The sequence below is a fragment of the Lissotriton vulgaris genome, chromosome 8 (assembly GCF_964263255.1).
Source record: "Lissotriton vulgaris chromosome 8, aLisVul1.2, whole genome shotgun sequence".
NCBI lineage: Eukaryota > Metazoa > Chordata > Amphibia > Caudata > Salamandridae > Lissotriton > Lissotriton vulgaris.
Window position 1 is genome coordinate 812,616,740 of NC_141696.1, and position 18,068 is coordinate 812,634,807.

An 18,068-nucleotide genomic window follows, 5' to 3' on the forward strand; every position below is an offset into this window, starting at 1 on the left:
ATTACTTTCAATGCACGCCATATAATCATTTTGATAAATGTCATGTTCATTTTAACTTTAGTCTCATTAATTTAACAACATGTCAAAGTCCTTTCAATGAAGCTCATATTCATTTCAACACATGTCATATTAATTTTAACATGAGTTATATTCTTTTCAATTAACGTTGTATTTATTTCAGTGGATGTCATCTGCATATTAACCCATGTCATATTAATTTTAAGATGCAACTTATCTATTGTAACATAACTCATATTTATTTGAATATGTATCATATTAACTTCAATGCATGCCATATTTATTTTGACACGTGTCATGAGAGTTTCAGCTTTGGTCATACTCATTTTAAGGCATGTCAAATTCAATTGAATGGGGCTTATATTAATTTCAACAAAAGCCATATTCATTTTAAATCATCTCCTATTCATTTCTGTATATCTCATATTAATTGCAATCTGGGTGATATTCATTTTAGTAAATTAAGGGTCCCCCTACTGGGAGGGGAACGCTCGAGAGCACAACCAAAAGGACCGTAGTCTTATTCCATCAATCAGTTCATCAAGACGTTTTTTGTGTGATTTCACATTTTAATCTTTCAACATGAATGTTTTCTTATATCCATATTCTTTTGGTTCTTAGTGTTTCAAATCAAAGTAGTGTTATGGCACACTTAGTACATCCAAAATTATAATTCTCGACAAAGATCCCGATGCATTTCGGGCCTGAGCCCTTTGTCAAGGGAATACTCTAAAATGAAAAACGGAATGAAGCCAGAATCAGTGATGTCCTCACATAAATATATAATCATAAGCAAAATGTCTAACACATATGAATACTCATGGAAACCGTGATCATTCAGTAAAGTGTGATGGAACTAAACACAATGGTGAAGTTTACAAAGTGAAGGAATCGAAACTCGAGAATGTTAACGTGATCTAACGCGGCACCAAGTGCATTCAGCATCCAGAATGAATAGAGAACCCGAAATGTGCTCAAAGCGTCCTAGCGTTCGTGTGTATAGATTACTATCCCGAGAATCTAAAGAAGTACAAACATCTGGTGCACAGTTGAGAAAACGGGAGGGAACCCCCTCGTTAGTTACTTACTCGGTGAGTCAGATCAAAGCGCCTCGCGGAAAACCAGCGGGACGGCAGTGTAGTTAGTCAGCGTGCGCGTCAGGGTGAAAATATCTAAATAGTGAACAGCGAAGATGGTGAGTGGCGCGTGAGTCTAAAGTGGCAATCAAAGAAGGACTAGAGTGAAAATAAAAGAGAGTGAAGAGAATGGTCGCCATGTTGAACAGGAAAACAATAATACTACATAACCAGAATATGTAAACATCTGAAATGTTCAAACGAAGAGTAAATACAATGCATTACAAATAACATAAAAATTCAATGCGATCATTCAACCCGTTAGGAGCCATCGTGGCGAGAAATCGGATCCAGAAGTTTTCTCGTTTCAATAGATTGATCTTGTTATTCGGACTGAATTGGACTTGTTCCAAAACCTGAAATTTAAGTTGGGACACTGTATGTCTGAATTCTGTAAAATGAGCAGCCACACTGGATTTTAAGTTGTTAGTCCGGATATTACTTTTGTGTTCTAAAATCCTCGTGCGGATTTTTCTCTCTGTGTGGCCCACATAGCATTTACCGCAAGGACATTTCAGCAGGTAAATGACATTATTGGAATTACACGTGGCATTCACTTTAAGTCTGATAGAATGTCCTTTCATAGGATGGCATATGGTGTTTCCAGTGATGCAGTTGTTACAATTAGAACAATTGAAACATGGTCTCAATCCCTTATATATCGTTGCTTTATCTTCCTGATTAGGGTTACAAAGAAGTTCCTTTAAGTTCCTCCCTCTGGTGTAGGCAAAAATGGGTGGTTGTTTGAAGAGACCCTTGAAGTCTGGTTCTAATGTTAGGATTGACCAGTGTTTTCGAATGATGGATTGAAATCTATTAGAAATGTTCGAATATTTGGATACCACGACCAGCCGGTCTGATTGATCTTTGGTTTTGGGTTGTAGCAGAACAGGCCTACTTGTTTTCTCACATCTTGACAAGGCTAAATCTAGTGTCGGAGGAGGGTATCCTCTGTTTTTCAGTCGTTCAAGGGTGTGTTTCATCTGTGTTTTGCACTGATTAGGGTCAGAAACAATGCGTTTGATGCGCAATAATTGCGCATAGGGTAAATTGTTCTTCAAACTAGGGCGGTGAAAACTCTTGTAATGGAGAAAGGAATTACGATCTGTGGGTTTCTGATATACTGTAGTGGACCATTCTCCCATGTTCCTATGAATTTCTACATCCAGATAGTGTACTTGTTTTTCACTGTACTCCCAGGTGAATTGTATTCTTTGGTTAAATTGATTCCAAGTGTCAAGGAAGGTGTTCAAAGATTCCGTGGTGCCCTCCCATAGGAGAAAAATGTCATCAATAAAGCGCAGAAATAATCTGCCATGATCTTTCCAGCTTTTTTGCGTTAAAATGTGAGACTCCTCAAATTGCTTCATGTAGAGATTGGCGTAGCAAGGAGCTGCCGAATTTCCCATGGCAGTGCCGTTGAGTTGTAAAATCCATTTGTTTTTGACTGTGAAATAACTGTGATAGAGAGTGAATATGGTTAACTGCATGAGGAAAATTTTCAGGTCTGCATCGAGCTCAGATGCGGATAGGATGTTTTCTATAGCTTCAATACCTCCTGCATGGGGGATGGAGGTATAAAGGGCACATACGTCCACCGTGCACATGATGAGCTGAGTGTGTTTGAGATCGTTCAAGATAGGTTCAATTTTAAGGAGAAAATCTGTAGTGTCTTTAACGTGTGATCCTGTGGCCTGAACAAAAGGTTGTAAATATCTGTCCAAGAATTTACCTGCATTCTCATGTAGGCTGCCTCTGGTTGATACTATAGGTCGGAATGGAGGTTGTGTAGGATGCTTGTGCATCTTGGGAAGCATGTAAAGAGTGGGTGGTTTGGGATTGGATGGAGTCAAGAATCTCCGAGTTTTGTCGTTAATGGTGCCTTGGTCAAAGGCATTTTTGACGATTAGTGTCAAATCTTGAGTATATTCTTTAGTGGGGTCTCCAGGTAGGAGATCATAAGTGTCTTTGTCATTGATATGTAAATCCAATTGTTGGTCATAGAAGGAGGTGTCCATGATGACCAGGGCACCTCCCTTGTCAGCATTTTGGAATGTGATGGATTTGTTGTTGGCCAATTTTTTTAGAATGTTTCTCTCTTTTCGGGTTAGGTTTCCTCGTTTTATACTGGATTGAAAAGGCAACTTCAAGATGTCTTGTTTGATCAAATTCTCAAACGTGTCTATAATTTTGTGACTTTGTGGTGCCAGAAATACACTATGCGGTCTTAATCCTTTGAGCATGTCGTCATCGTCAACAGGTGTCGGTATGAAGCTGTGCGAGCTCCCTCTCCTCGTTTGATATTCATTTTAACCAATTCATTTTCATTGAAGCATGTGTAATGTTCATTTCATTGTAAGTTATATTATTTTCAAGGTGCATTATATATATTCCTTTCGGTAATTGAACCTGTCCTATCAATTTCAATGTATTTCATATTTCTCTTGGCATATGTCAGTCATTTCAAGAAATGTCCCATTCTTTTTGATGCATATTGTATTCATTTGATTGATTTTTGATTGTTATATTTTTAGACGGAGGGCCATATTTATCTCAGTATGATTGATATAGAGTTCAGTATATCTCAATTTGAGCGTGGGGTATTCGTATTATTCACTAAGTAGCATATTCACTCTGCCAGGTTCCATATTTGTTTTGGCTCAAGTTAGATTTACTCTGTCAGGTATCATATTTATTTTGACACATACTACAGTCATTCTGATGTGTGTCATATTCATTTTGCAGCACGCTATGCATTTCAGGAAGTGTCCTATATGAGGAGCTGTAAATTTGACATGAATGGCTTCCCATACAAAGCCTAATAAAGAAACTCCACACCGAAAAGCTATATTTATACTAATTGCTTTTATTCCAGCTGAAATGAATAACACACATCAAATTCTGGAGTTGTAACAATTAACTTGTGTGTCTATTTTCAGATTCAATGCAAAGCTAGCGAAATTAGAAATGTATTGAATTCTTTTTTTACACCTCAAAGTCATCTATTGAACGCGTACAATAACAGTATGTTTGCATGTTTTTACTTTAATAGAATACATATGAAGGAAACAAGCAATTAGGTACAACTTGCTGTTGAACGCATCACTTATATTTTACAGAGTACACATACCAGACACTGGAACACATCTTTTTTTCTCAGTGCTGGCTTACTAACAACTTTCTGTTTTTCAGAACTAAGAGATTAATATAGATTAATATGTACATTGCAGTCACCTCACTGCTCAGAGCACTAACCAGCATTGGCAGCGCTAATAGGTCTCGCCTATACAAGGAAAATAAATTGCTATGACACGCCCAGCATTGGCCGCATCATATTGCTTATTTTTATAATCTTTGAGCCACACTGCACAGCAGCCGTGATGCTGGACAACATGTCAAAAAACATTGACAAAGCCAATAGATTTTGCTTTGCTAATGTTTATTTAATATTGTGTTTTATTGTATGTGATGGCATAGTGATGATTAGTTGCTTTGGTTTTTTCTTGTCAACCAACAGATGACAGAGGCAACAAGCAATGGGACGAGGGGGAGAATGGCAATAAGCAACGGAGAGGGGGAGGAAAAAACAGTACTTCGATCCATGCAAAACCAGCGGAAGGACATCTATTAAGAAATCAATCAGTCCTTGGTCCATGCTCCGTTGAAGAGACCAACACATGAAGAGAAGGAAGTGTAACTGGCATGCTTTAACTAATGAGGAGTTAGGAAATGATAGTGACGATGAAGCCAACCAATATTATGTAATGGGAAATGAGAGTGATGATGAAGCCAATCTATGGTAAGTAATGGGTGGACTCTAGGGCCCCTTCAAGCTTTATTTTCTTTTAACAAAAGTTCCTCCAAGCAACAGGGCATGTGCTCTCTCGGGTGAGACCTGAAAATGGCTTGGAGATATCTCATGCCATGCCACTTTGGTTAAAGTACAAAATTACACTATCATGTGCCATGTAAAAAATACTTGGCTGGTTGAGGATTATATGTGTATTTTTATAGTGCAGATAATTAGAAATACAGTTCTTTCACATACAAACATATTTGCTTCATTAGCGGTTCTGATTTTTGCTGCCTTGACACCTGCAATAGGCTAATAATTCAGAAGAAAGCCAATACCACACACTTGACAATGTCTGACGAATATTATTGCAGCTGGACTCGAAAGAGGCTTTACCCATTAGGAAACCTCAATTCTGCCACACAGTTTATGTCTACATCAATGGATACATAAGACCTTGAGAAGTATATATATATATATATATATATATATATATATATATATATATATATATATATATATATATATATGATATATATAAATATATATATATATATATATATATATATATATATATATATATATATATATATATATATATATATATATATATATATATATATATATTACCACGATGTCTCCTCCATAGAAAGAAACTGAGGCAGCACACGAGGCTTCTGGAGCATCCACCTTTATTCTTTATATATATATATATATATTGTAGTCCAAGTGCCCTGAAGCATAGAAGGTCACACAGCAGCGCCTCGCCAAACGGCTCCTAAATGCAGCTTGCCTTCCTGCTCATAATACTTTCCATCTGCCAACGCGTTTCGAGGAACACCCTCTTCTTCTCGGGCTTCCAAAATGAAACAACTGAATCCCGCATTTTTTCACTGTTTGCTCTTTAATGGATTACATCACCGCCCCCCAGTGGGCGTATTCACAGTATGGATTTGTGTGTATATTGGGACATGGAGTCCTTAATGCGAGCACCCTTCTTTACTTTGGTAAGTTCGATTATTTCATTCCATTTCAAGGCGCTTTTTTATCCTGTAGTAGGTTTGAGCACTCGGCAGGCTTATCTTTGCATATTAGGCACTGATGCTGAAATTGTCTTAATTAGTGTAAAACAACAGCCTCACCCTGCTGGTGTGTGGAATTCTCCTCCAGCTTAGTACGGTGATGGGGCTCCTTCTCACGGCCGGGCTGCCGTGTTTATGTTTTGTAGTCCAAGTGCCCTGAAGCATAGAAGGTCACACAGCAGCGCCTCGCCAAACGGCTCCTAAATGCAGCTTGCCTTCCTGCTCATAATACTTTCCATCTGCCAACGCATTTCGAGGAACACCCTCTTCTTCTCGGGCTGCCAAAATGAAACAACTGAATCCCGCATTTTTTCACTGTTTGCTCTTTAATGGATTACATCAAGGCGCTGCTGTGTGACCTTCTATGCTTCAGGGCACTTGGACTACAAAACATAAACACGGCAGCCCGGCCGTGAGAAGGAGCACCATCACCGTACTAAGCTGGAGGAGAATTCCACACACCAGCAGGGTGAGGCTGTTGTTTTACACTAATTAAGACAATTTCAGCATCAGTGCCTAATATGCAAAGATAAGCCTGCCGAGTGCTCAAACCTACTACAGGATAAAAAAGCGCCTTGAAATGGAATGAAATAATCGAACTTACCAAAGTAAAGAAGGGTGCTCGCATTAAGGACTCCATGTCCCAATATACACACAAATCCATACTGTGAATACGCCCACTGGGGGGCGGTGATGTAATCCATTAAAGAGCAAACAGTGAAAAAATGCGGGATTCAGTTGTTTCATTTTGGCAGCCCGAGAAGAAGAGGGTGTTCCTCGAAACGCGTTGGCAGATGGAAAGTATTATGAGCAGGAAGGCAAGCTGCATTTAGGAGCCGTTTGGCGAGGCGCTGCTGTGTGACCTGCTATGCTTCAGGGCACTTGGACTACAATATATATATATATATATATATATATATATATATATATATATATATATATATATATATATATATATATATATTTTATATATAAGCTCCCAGATTTTTGCACCAGCTTCATGCACTCAAGAGCGGGTGCTTTGTCGGCGGGAGGTATATATATATATATACTCGTGAGCAAGCAGCGAAGGCTGCGAAACGCGTTGGGTGTGATCGCTTGAAAAATAAATTCACTTTAAATGCAAATTGGGCCTCGACTTGTTGTCTTATGAACTGTTGGAGACGGCGTTTCTGTGGATATATATATATATATATATATATATATATATATATATATATATATATATATTAGCTCCCAAATTTTTGCACCAGCTGCAGGAGGTGCAGCCGCTTAACATCAGCTTCCATCCTTCTTTACTTTCAAAAAGGAAAAGCACTCACGGCGCGTCCATAGATGTTTTATTATTGATTTGCAAACGCAACCAGACGCGTTTCGGCAAACGCCTTTTACGATGGGGATTTGGCGTTCTGGAAAAGGCCGGTATTTATGTAACTTTTTTCGTATTCTGACACATACATTGACAATGAAAACGGACACAAATCTTTCAGCGTCATCTTGGAACATGCAAAAATACAATGAAAAGCATCATTTCATAGTAAATTATCCCGTTATATAGACACACACGCACCCTTTTCTCACCTGTGATCACATGCACACCATTGTATACATGCATACATATATATATACATATATATATATATATTTTTTTTTCTTCACTAATATTTTCCACTTTCAGCCTCTATTCCAAATCAGCTGGAGTTCTATCTTTGTGGGACATTCTTTCCCGCCCAGATACAAACTTTAACTGAGTGCAGTAACACACCCAGTACAACCAAATGTGTTTCCACACATATTTTCTTTCTCCTGAGTGCAGGACAAATTATACACGGACCTGAATCAGCTGCTCTTTACCATTTTATATACTATGGGACTGTGCAGGTAGTGAGACACATTTTGCAACAGATTTATTGGGGGTGCTTCTTGAGTATGGAAACCACAAAATCTCGATGTGACATAATATCGAAGACAGAATATCGAAACCAAAATATTGACAGGTAGGCAAGTCTAGATTTTCTATACCTAACTCCACATATATGTACCTAAGCGGTGCATATGTCTTCAAGGTACGTCGATATGGAGTTAGGAATAGCAAATCTATACTTCTCTATATGCACTTACCTTTTGCTATTTTGTCCCTCAATATTCTGTGCTCGATATTCTTCTATTTCGGTATTGTTGGTGTCGATATTCAGCAGTACAATTAATTATTGAGTATAGTTTGATACTGCTCATAATTTATGCGTACCACATAAAATATTTTTAAAAAGCATGTAGACACATGAGTTTAGCACATACTGACCCTGAGAGTTCCTTGAAATCCATTTTGTCATGCCACTGAGGTAGCTACTTATCTGTTTGTTTGGGTCTACATAATTTCACGTGCATGTCAATGCTTTACAAAATGTGTGTGTTAAAAAATGAAATCAATATTTTTTTCGAGGACTTGAACTTATATTTTATAAGCTAACTGTCCACATTTTCTAACAAATCTACTGGATTGTCTTTAATCTGTGACTAAAAGATACATCCAGTGTACTTGCAGTAAAATTGAAAGTGTTTTCAAACGTGCCAACCATTTGACTTAAAACTTCAAATTGACTACTGATTAGTAGTGATACATGATTATTGAGAAACAATAGCTGAATGTATGTGACAGCAGTAAAACGGAAGATATTGCAGGTCATCGAGTTATGCACGCAAAATTCTTTGTAATTTTCCAAGTCTGTGGCATAAATCAGAATTGCTTTCAACTTTATAAAGCATTTTTAGTGTATTATGAGTTATTCAGTCATGCTTCATATTCACTTATCCATACAAGGGGCATGCTGCTAACATTTATTTTCGAATGGATCCTTAAATCATCATCATGATATAATACATGATAAATACAATGAACTCACTGTGTATGACTGAATCCCCATATGCTTTGAAGTTGTATTATTTTTCCCTACCAGGCCGTTTTTTTTTCTCTGCTCCGGGGTACTGCTAAACTACTGTACATATTGGCCACTCACCTTTATGGAACGGTGACAAAAGCTCCCCATCACATGAGAAAGTGAAAGAGAAACAACATGCTTTTGCCCCTGGCGTTGTAGCATGATTTGGGATTATACTAGCAAACAATCTTGTCCCGAATCAGGCTTTGCACATTTTTTGTAGTCTGTGTTACATGGAAAGAAATCCCAGGCCAAATTTGTTTATTTCAGGAGTTTGCTGTGACCAAAAACAGACTAAAAGGAATGAGAGATGTATGTGGTATCCTACAGCAATAGAAGGAGTGCTGTGTGCGGCCATTAATAATGGACATAACAAAGGGGCCTGTTTGACTAGCTGCATGGGTGGCCTACCACCTTGCTGAAAGAACAGAATTATGATTAACCACCGTTCAACCAATTAGAATAAGTCTCAGTGTCAGGACCAGTATAATTATATCACTGTTGGTAGCCAATGCCGCAGTGTTTTATGTTTTGCAGCGCTAACACACACATAATTTTCCAGGGACTATAACCTTGTCTAACAAAGGATGTGCCTCCAAGATCAAAGGCCTTGTGATTTTGGCTGACAGGATACTCCATCACAAACATGTTTGATGTTCTTTTGCTTTATTACAAGTGCATTAGATCCAGGGTCTTGTAATACGGCAGCCGACTCTTGGAGTATCCCATCTGAGAAACTCTAAATAAGGCCCAGTTATTTTTTAATCTTTGTTGTTTAGGTACTTTGTACAGAATTTACTCTGTAGTCAGTTTTTGTATGTAAATTGGGCTTTTAAGCAAGTACAATTTGTGCTTTAGACAAAAAGTACAATCTTTGCTAAGTAATGTGGCTGCCTGATGCTGCTTATCTCCATACTGCATGGTAATCTGTGAACGTGATTGGGAAAAGGACAGAGTAACACTTGGAGTCCATACTCTCAGACAAGGGTTAATCCCAAACTACTTACAGCAACTGAGCATCCTGTACATACCAGAGTTTGAGTCTGAACCATATCAGGATCACTATAGAGACAAACCGTATAAAGATTAGGCTCAATATGACAACTGCAGTAATTACTATAATTATGGACCTCATTACACAAGCTACCATCCCAGGAAAATAATTACCTCCAGCAAACTATAAATGGTGTATCTTTCCAGCAAATGATGGCAAATTTGTGTTCAGAACTGACAAATCAAACTCCCCTCCAATGACAGCCAAGATATCCAGTTATTCAGCCCTCCTTGGTGTGCTCCAACTATATGTATACCACAACCTCTACCACCATTGCTGCAACATCAACCAACACCTCCGTGTATGGATACTCAAACACTCAGGAGAACATATTTGATCTCGCGGATAGTAGCAGCAAAGATGAAGCGCCCAAAAAGGTGGGTTGACAAGTAGTTCAGTATAAGGAATTGGACCGGGGCTCACACGAAGATGGCAACAATCAGGGCACGAGGAGGAGCATGTTCAACTACAAGTGAGGTACATGAAGATCCAAATTAAGCTGACATATTGCCATATGGCATCTCCAAATGTCATGACTCTTCCACAGAGCTGCTAACTGTTCGCCCTCCCAGCGATGTCGACAGAACAACCATATTTTCCAAATATTTTCAAAGAACAGTGCAATAAGTTGATTAGTCCATTCCTACTCTTGAATATGTTTGGCAGGTTGGTGTCAAACTCATGAAGATACCAACCAGTGTTCTAGTCATTGTTCCGAGGTTAAACTATCATGCACTGGACAGTGCCCAAGCTTGCTTCATGGGTCAATCTTGCCCAGAATCTGTCATTGTGGTAGCTGCCCAATGGAAAACGGGCAACCCACACACACTTACTTCCACTCCTCTAGATCAGGAAGACAAACACATTGACGCCTTGGCAAAAGAGTAAGATCCATTCCTGCAGCACAACTGAGTAACTATGCTCTTGCTATCTTTTGTGTATGCAACCAACAGATGTGAAGTGACATTGCCTCTCTTCTAGAGCTCATTTCTTATGACAAGCGGGACACTAATAAACGAATCAAGAGAGAAATGGTAAATGTCTGCTGTTATTGATGTGGCCATGAATGTGGCCAACATGTATTTCTCCCAGCAGCTCTCGGGGAACATAGTTCCCCAAAATAATTTCTAAAGAGCACTTCTCTTCCCCCAGTGGTGCAGGTGAAATTTCTGGATATGCTTTTTAATTGTCAGACACTCTTCTGTAAACAAGAGGATGAGATGTTTCAGGGCATCAAAACAGGAGCCTACACAGTAGGCTTACTTCTGGCACTGTCTTATTGCAAACCCTCATCTGAGACAGAATGGGTACTTCTGACTATCCTACATTGATCAAGGATATGCCAGGTCTCAGAGACAAATCTACAGCAAAATGCTGCTAGAAAGAAGAGCGCCCTTGCATGCTCAGGATCAAGACAGCCATAATCAAGGTCCCCCCAACCACCACTTTCCCCTGCTGGCCTCCTCCAATCGGCATACAGTGGGAGATAAGATCTTAGACTTTGCCTCAGAATGGGAAAATATCACATTGGACTATGTGACTACTCCTAAACATTTGTGGTGGCCACACTGTAGAATTTTTCTATGGCCAGTTAGCACTAGCAGTGCAAGGCTCTTCCATTCGGCCTCAACTCACCTTCAAATGTTTTCATCACATATCCCCCACCAGTCTCTGCACTTGTCCATAAAACAAACTGTCAAGTCTTTCCTTATTTAAATGACTGACTTACAAAAGTGTGCAGAAGGAGAGAGGCTGAAGCCCAACAAATGACTTCCTGGCCCTGTTCCAGCACCAGGGGCTCACTCTAAATCAGGCTAATTCTTCCCCATCTTCAGCAAATAGCTTGATATTTCCGGGAGCTTGTCTCAATACTTCTCAAGTAAAGACATTACCCTCTCCAGATCGAATGGGGAATTAGATGGCTCTCGCCACATCCATTTCTGTCCTATTAATTGACCCATTTCAGCAATACATGTTTCTCCAGGGGCTTATATCTTCATGGATTCCGCTGATTCCCCAGCGCCAACGACATCCTGCCCTCACAAGAACTGTGCGACTCGCTAGCCATCTTCTTCCACCGCAAGATCACTGACATCCACGACAGCTTCAACACCCCGACCGCCCGTCCACGCCAAACTCAACCTCCCCTGCGAACACCACCAGCGCCATCCGCCTGACCTCCTGGTCCAACGTCAACGACGACGAGACACGCAAAGTCATGAACTCCATCCACTCAGGATCTCCGTCAGACCCGTGCCTACACCACGTTTTCAACAAAGCAGACGTAGCCATCGCACCCCAGCTGCGGATGGTCTTCAACATCTCCTTCAAAACAGCGACATTCCCAGAAAGCTGGAAGCACGCCGAAATTAACGCCGTCCTCAAGAAGCCCAAAGCGGACCCCAAGGACCTCAAGAACTTCCGACCCATCTCCCTGCTCCCGTTCCTGGCAAAGGTAATCGAGAAAATCATCAACAGACAATTGGTCCGCCACCTGGAAGACAACAACATCCTGGACCCACCCCAGTCCGGATTCAGACGAAACCACAGCACCGAGACAGCCGTCATCGCAGCCACAGACGACATCAGGCACCTACTAGACAACGCCGAAACATCAGCCCACATCCTCATGGACCTGTCGACCGCCTTCGACACGGTCTGTCATCGCACTCTAAAGACACGACTCATAGAAACCAGAATCCAAGAGAAGGCCCTTGACTGGACCACGTCTTTTCTCTCCAGCAGAACCCAGAGCGTCCGCCTCCCACCCTTCCGATCCGAATCCACCGACATCATCTGCGGCGTCCCCCAGGGCTAATCCCTCAGCCCGACGCTGTTCAACATCTACATGGCCCCCCTCGCACGAGTGGCCCGCAATCACAACCTCAACATCATCTCCTACGCCGACACCCAGCTCATCCTCTCCCTCACCAAGGACGCACACACCGCCAAAACCAACCTCTACAAGGGAATGAAGGCCGTCGCCGACTGGATGAAGAGTAGCCGCCTAAAGCTGAACTCAGACAAGACGGAGGTACTCATCCTCGGACCCACCCCCTCAGCCTGGGACGACTCCTGGTGGCCGACCACACTGGGAATGGCACCAACACCCACCGACCACGCACGCAACCTAGGATTCATCCTCGACTCCTCCCTCTCCATGTCAGAAAGGTTAACGCCGTCACCTCCTCCTGCTACCACACCCTCTGCATGCTCCGCATGATCTACAAATGGATCCCGACCGAAACAAGGAAAACGGTGACACAGGCCCTCATGAGCAGCAGACTGGACTACGGCAACGCACTTTACGCAACAATCTCAGCCAAACACCTACGACGACTTCAACGCATCCAAAACGCCTCTGCCCGACTGATCGTCAACATCCCCCGCCGCAGCCACATCACCCCCCACCTGAGAGGCCTACACTGGCTCCTCGTCGACAAGAGGATCACCTTCAAACTTCTCACCCACGCACACAAAGCACTCCACAACGCCGGACCAGCCTACCTGAACAGCAGACTCAGCTTCTACACCCCCACCCGCCAGCTCCGCTTCGCCAGCCTCGTCCTCGCCGCTGTCCCTTGCATCCAACGAACGACCTCTGGTGGCAGATCCTTCTCCTTCCTCACCGCCAAGACCTGGAACACCCTCCCTACCCACATACGCCAGACCCAAGACCTACTTGCCTTCAGAAGACTCAAGACCTGACTCTTCGAGCAGTAGCAGCACCCTCCCTCCCCCCTCAGCTCCTTGAGACCCTCACGGGTAAGTAGCGTGCTCTACAAGTATTCTGATTGATTGATTGATTGATTCCACATTATGCAGACTTCGAATGAAACCCACTAGGCAGGAATTAAACCTTCTGTGGTGACAAATAATAGGTTCATGGGAAGACCAAGACTGTGTGTGAAGAAATGCCATCTTTTTGCCAACAGTTCAAAAAGGAAGATCAGGGGGAATGTACTCGTCCACATCTTTATATAATGCTTTTCCATTTTCCCAGGTCCGACGGTTCTCTCTTGAGTTAGAAAGGAGCCACGTAAGATAATATTGATCGCCCCTGCATGGCAGAGATATTTCTGGTATGCCAAGCATATACAGCTCTCGACCTCTCTGACTATAACCCTCAAAATCCATCTGGAACTCCATTTTAAGGAAGGGGTCAGATTCTACATCACATTCGAATTACCTGACCTTCACAGCCTGGCTAGATCACCAGTGGCCAGATGTACGACCCTTTTTTGTACTCGCAAATGAGAGATTGGCCAGTTTACACCTGCAAAAAAGGGTAATAGCATGTACAAACGCTATCACTGACTCACCAAATAACGTTTGCGACTCTTGGTATTAGCGAGGAGCGTCCCTTCCTAATAGCAAGAATTTTGTTTTGCAACCGCATTTGCCGTTGCAAAACACTCGCAGTTTACCATCTACTTCTAGTAGGTGGTAAACCACTCGCAAACGAGAAGGCGTCCCCAGGGGACCCCCTCCCCTTTGTGAGTGTATGAGAAACTATTTTTTTAAGAGCAGGCAGTGGTCCCAGGGACAACTGCCTGCCCTAAGAAAATGAAAAGTTTCATTTTTCTTTTTTAAATGCACCCCGTTTTCCTTTAAGGAAAGCGGACTGCATTTAAAAGAAAATACTGTTTTATTTGAAAAGCAGTCTCAGACGTGGTAGTCTGCTGACCCTAGCAGCCACCATCCCTGGGAGTGCTAGCCATTCCCAATGGGGTCGCAATTGCACTTTCCCTAATGAATATTGATGAGATGAGGCAGCAATTTGCGACCCCATTGGGAATTGCTAACAGTGTCTGTGATACTGTTGTACATGGTATTTTGCGAGTTGCAAATTGTGAGTCGCAATGCGACACAATTTGCAAGTCGCAAAATGTAAGGGTCGTACATCTGGTCCCTAGTATTTGGTCATTTGGACATTCCACAAATCAGCAGGGATGTTTTGATGCAAGTATGTGCAGCATCCACCTTCAAGATATATAGTGCAACATGGAAAAGATTCTGTGTTTATTGTGCCGATAGAGGCCTTACTGCACTCATGGTAGAACCATGGGGCATATTTACAAGCAAAGTGGCGAACTGTGTCATTAAGCCAAGAAGGCTAACAACACGCTCCATCACTTTAGAAATGCAGGGCTGCACAATATTTACAAGAATATGGTGCAGCACTGTGATTTCCCCGGCGCTGGCACTACATTTAGATGCTTAGTACAGCACAGGCCCCCTTGGACCATAGAGCGAGGGTGCCTATGTTGAAGGGAGTGATTGTTAATGTACAGGAAGGTGTCCCTTCCTGCACATAAACAATCGGAAATGGTGATTTGAAACTTCTATGCGTGCAGCTTAATGCAGCACACATAGAAGTTGCAAAACGTCATTTTTTCATGATTGTTTATGTGCAGGAAGGGACACCTTCCTACACATAAACAATCAAAGGTATTTTGTGCAACACACATGGAAACAGCAAATACGAAGAGAAATTAAACATTTCTCCTCATTGCGCCAGGGTAAGACCAGGTTTTCCCTGGTCTTAATTTTGATGCTGCCCCACATTTACGCCACACTTGTAAATATGGGGCAGCATCAAAATCAATGGGTGTTGTGGTGGAACACCCACAGCAACACCCATTGTCCTCCCCTTTTACGCTAAGTAAAGTGTGAAAGAGTGCCTTATTTACAAGGCGGCATTAAGCCACGCTAAGTGGCTGAACACTGCCTTGTAAATAAGGCGAAGCCTGTATCGCACCACAACATCTTTAAAAGTTACCTTTTGGTGGCGATAGGGGCTTGTAAATATGCCCCTATGTTTGTCACAAACCAACGAATCTGACCTACAGCTCATGTCTGTCAGTAGATCTACCTGGCATTTCCAAATACACACGTTCTTCTGTTCACATTTTTCTGTCAACTGATTATAAAAACGTTTATGAAATGACTTTTCTGAGCTTTAACTCAAATGAGACAACCATCGCTTTCTTAGGACCGCGACACTGTTCTTGGTCACCTCATGTAACCAACGGTTGAACCGATCCAAAAAGCAGAATGTAAACTCCTCTCCTGGAAGATAGCGCTGCATCATATACTGACTTTGTCAAGAAGAATAAGTGCGCTGCACACACTGACCATCAAGAAATAATTCCTGCAGTTCTCAAAGGACAAGATGGTACTCTGTCCAAATCCAAAGGGTTGTTCGACTTCCACCTCAATAGACCGGTAGTCCTACATTTATAGTTTTCTGAATCCTGCCTCCAACATAAAAAGGTCGGTGCACTCATTGCATGTGTAAAGATGCTTTAAATTCTACCTTGACAAGACTAAAGGCATTATACAATAAGACCGTATTTTTATGTCCATTTGTCAACATGGAAAGGGCAGCCCCCTCTTGCTAAATAAGGCATGTCGAGAATCTCGAGATGGATGTTAGCCTATATAGTGTTCTTCCACAAAAAGGTAAATCAAACTCTTAACAGGGTGAGTGCCAGCACACCCAACCAGAGCATCTCTGTATCAACAGCCTTATATGCTGCACGACATCTGCATAGCTGCAACCTGGAAGAACAGAGACATATTCACAAAGTACTACTTCCTGAATACTGATTCAACCACAGATAATTTGGAAGGGTAAACAATTCTGCGCAAACTCCTTCGATGAGGCGAGTCTGTTTCCTGCTTGTTAATGTGCTAAAAACTGTTAACTGTTTTAGTCTTGGCGTGAACCTATGTAAAAATAAATCTGGAGAATAAACAATGTATTTACCTGTTACTACAGTTCTCCATTCATTTGCTAACCACCCTGCCCAGTCTGAGGCTCACTGATATTTCCCTATCACTGGTGTGCTTTGCAAATCTGAGCTATGGTGGCCTCGAGGGGGACTGCGAGGTGTATTCACTATTTTGACACTACCACTAAACTTCTTTATCTATATTAATGCCTTGTGTATTTGTCAGGGCGGATATCTGGATGTGCATATGTGTAAAGCAGACACAAAACCGATGGATTCTATTGCTTTAAATTGGTTTTTAAATCTGCAGAACCAATTACTCAACTTCATCATGTTAATTCACTAAAGCATTGCTTTTCTCTAGAATCGATGCTTCATAACTCAAAAACAAGCACAACAAGTGCTACAAACCAATAGGTTATTATTATGATCATAATTTCAAAATTCGAAAGTTCTAAATATAAAGTCCATAGTTTGCTTCTTGCTCTCCGCGAGGACACCCGGGTGCATGGGTGTTCATGTAGTGTCTTCTCCATATGTTTCTCCTAATCAGGTGAAATATAGCAGATCTTCTTGGACTGGGAACTCTTGAGATTTTTACATGTCACAGAATTCCGCCCTCGAACTATTATGGAAATCACTGAGTAATATACAAGTTGAGCAAAGTTACCGACCACAAATTTGAGATTACTGGTAGAATCGTGCGGCTGCTGAATGCTGAACTTACCTTCCGTCCTATCATGTCAAAAGGAAATATGATTTATAACGCAAATCAACCAACCATTCTCACCTCAATGGTGATCTCCCTACAACTAAAGTGCTAAGTGTCTCGGAGGTTTCTTTATGCTACCCGACACACTCCAGACTTGGATGAATTTTCCATCGTGGAATTTCTTCTCTTGTCGTTTGACTGGTCATTCAGTTCTCCAAAAATACCAGTTTCAATCATTTCTTCTTGCCATGGAATAGGAATATTGCCGGAAGCAAACTCATCGAAAAATTCCTTGTCCGAATCTTCAAGGACGACACCTTTCACTGTAGAAAAGGCACCAACATCTTGTATATCTTTAGCATAAACTGTTCTAGAATCAGGAGCAAAGGGCGGTGAAAGTATACCTGAAACAGTAAGAAAATAGATAGGAGTTCAGATATGTGGTTCAGATGTATAAACTGCAAAGCAAGCGAAAAGCAGTTAAATAAAAACAGACAACATGAATAGGGTTACCTTTATGGTGTCTCTCTTACTTTTAATTCTTATCCTCTTTCCAGTCCTTAACTTGTGGGCACTCTGTCACCAAATGGGGGAGGG

The 18,068-nt window shown here is 41.5% G+C and overlaps 1 protein-coding gene across 1 annotated transcript in view; it reads right to left on the reverse strand.

The window, feature by feature from the left end:
• Positions 1–17,072: 17,072 nt before the first annotated feature.
• The window catches only part of GRK1 (G protein-coupled receptor kinase 1), a 656,045-nt gene continuing 655,049 nt past the window's right edge, over positions 17,073–18,068 (reverse strand). The window contains exon 7 of the mRNA XM_086933387.1: positions 17,073–17,875. Coding sequence (XP_086789513.1) covers positions 17,601–17,875 — 275 coding nt within the window. The 3' untranslated portion in view covers positions 17,073–17,600. The remainder of the gene's footprint in view (positions 17,876–18,068) is intronic.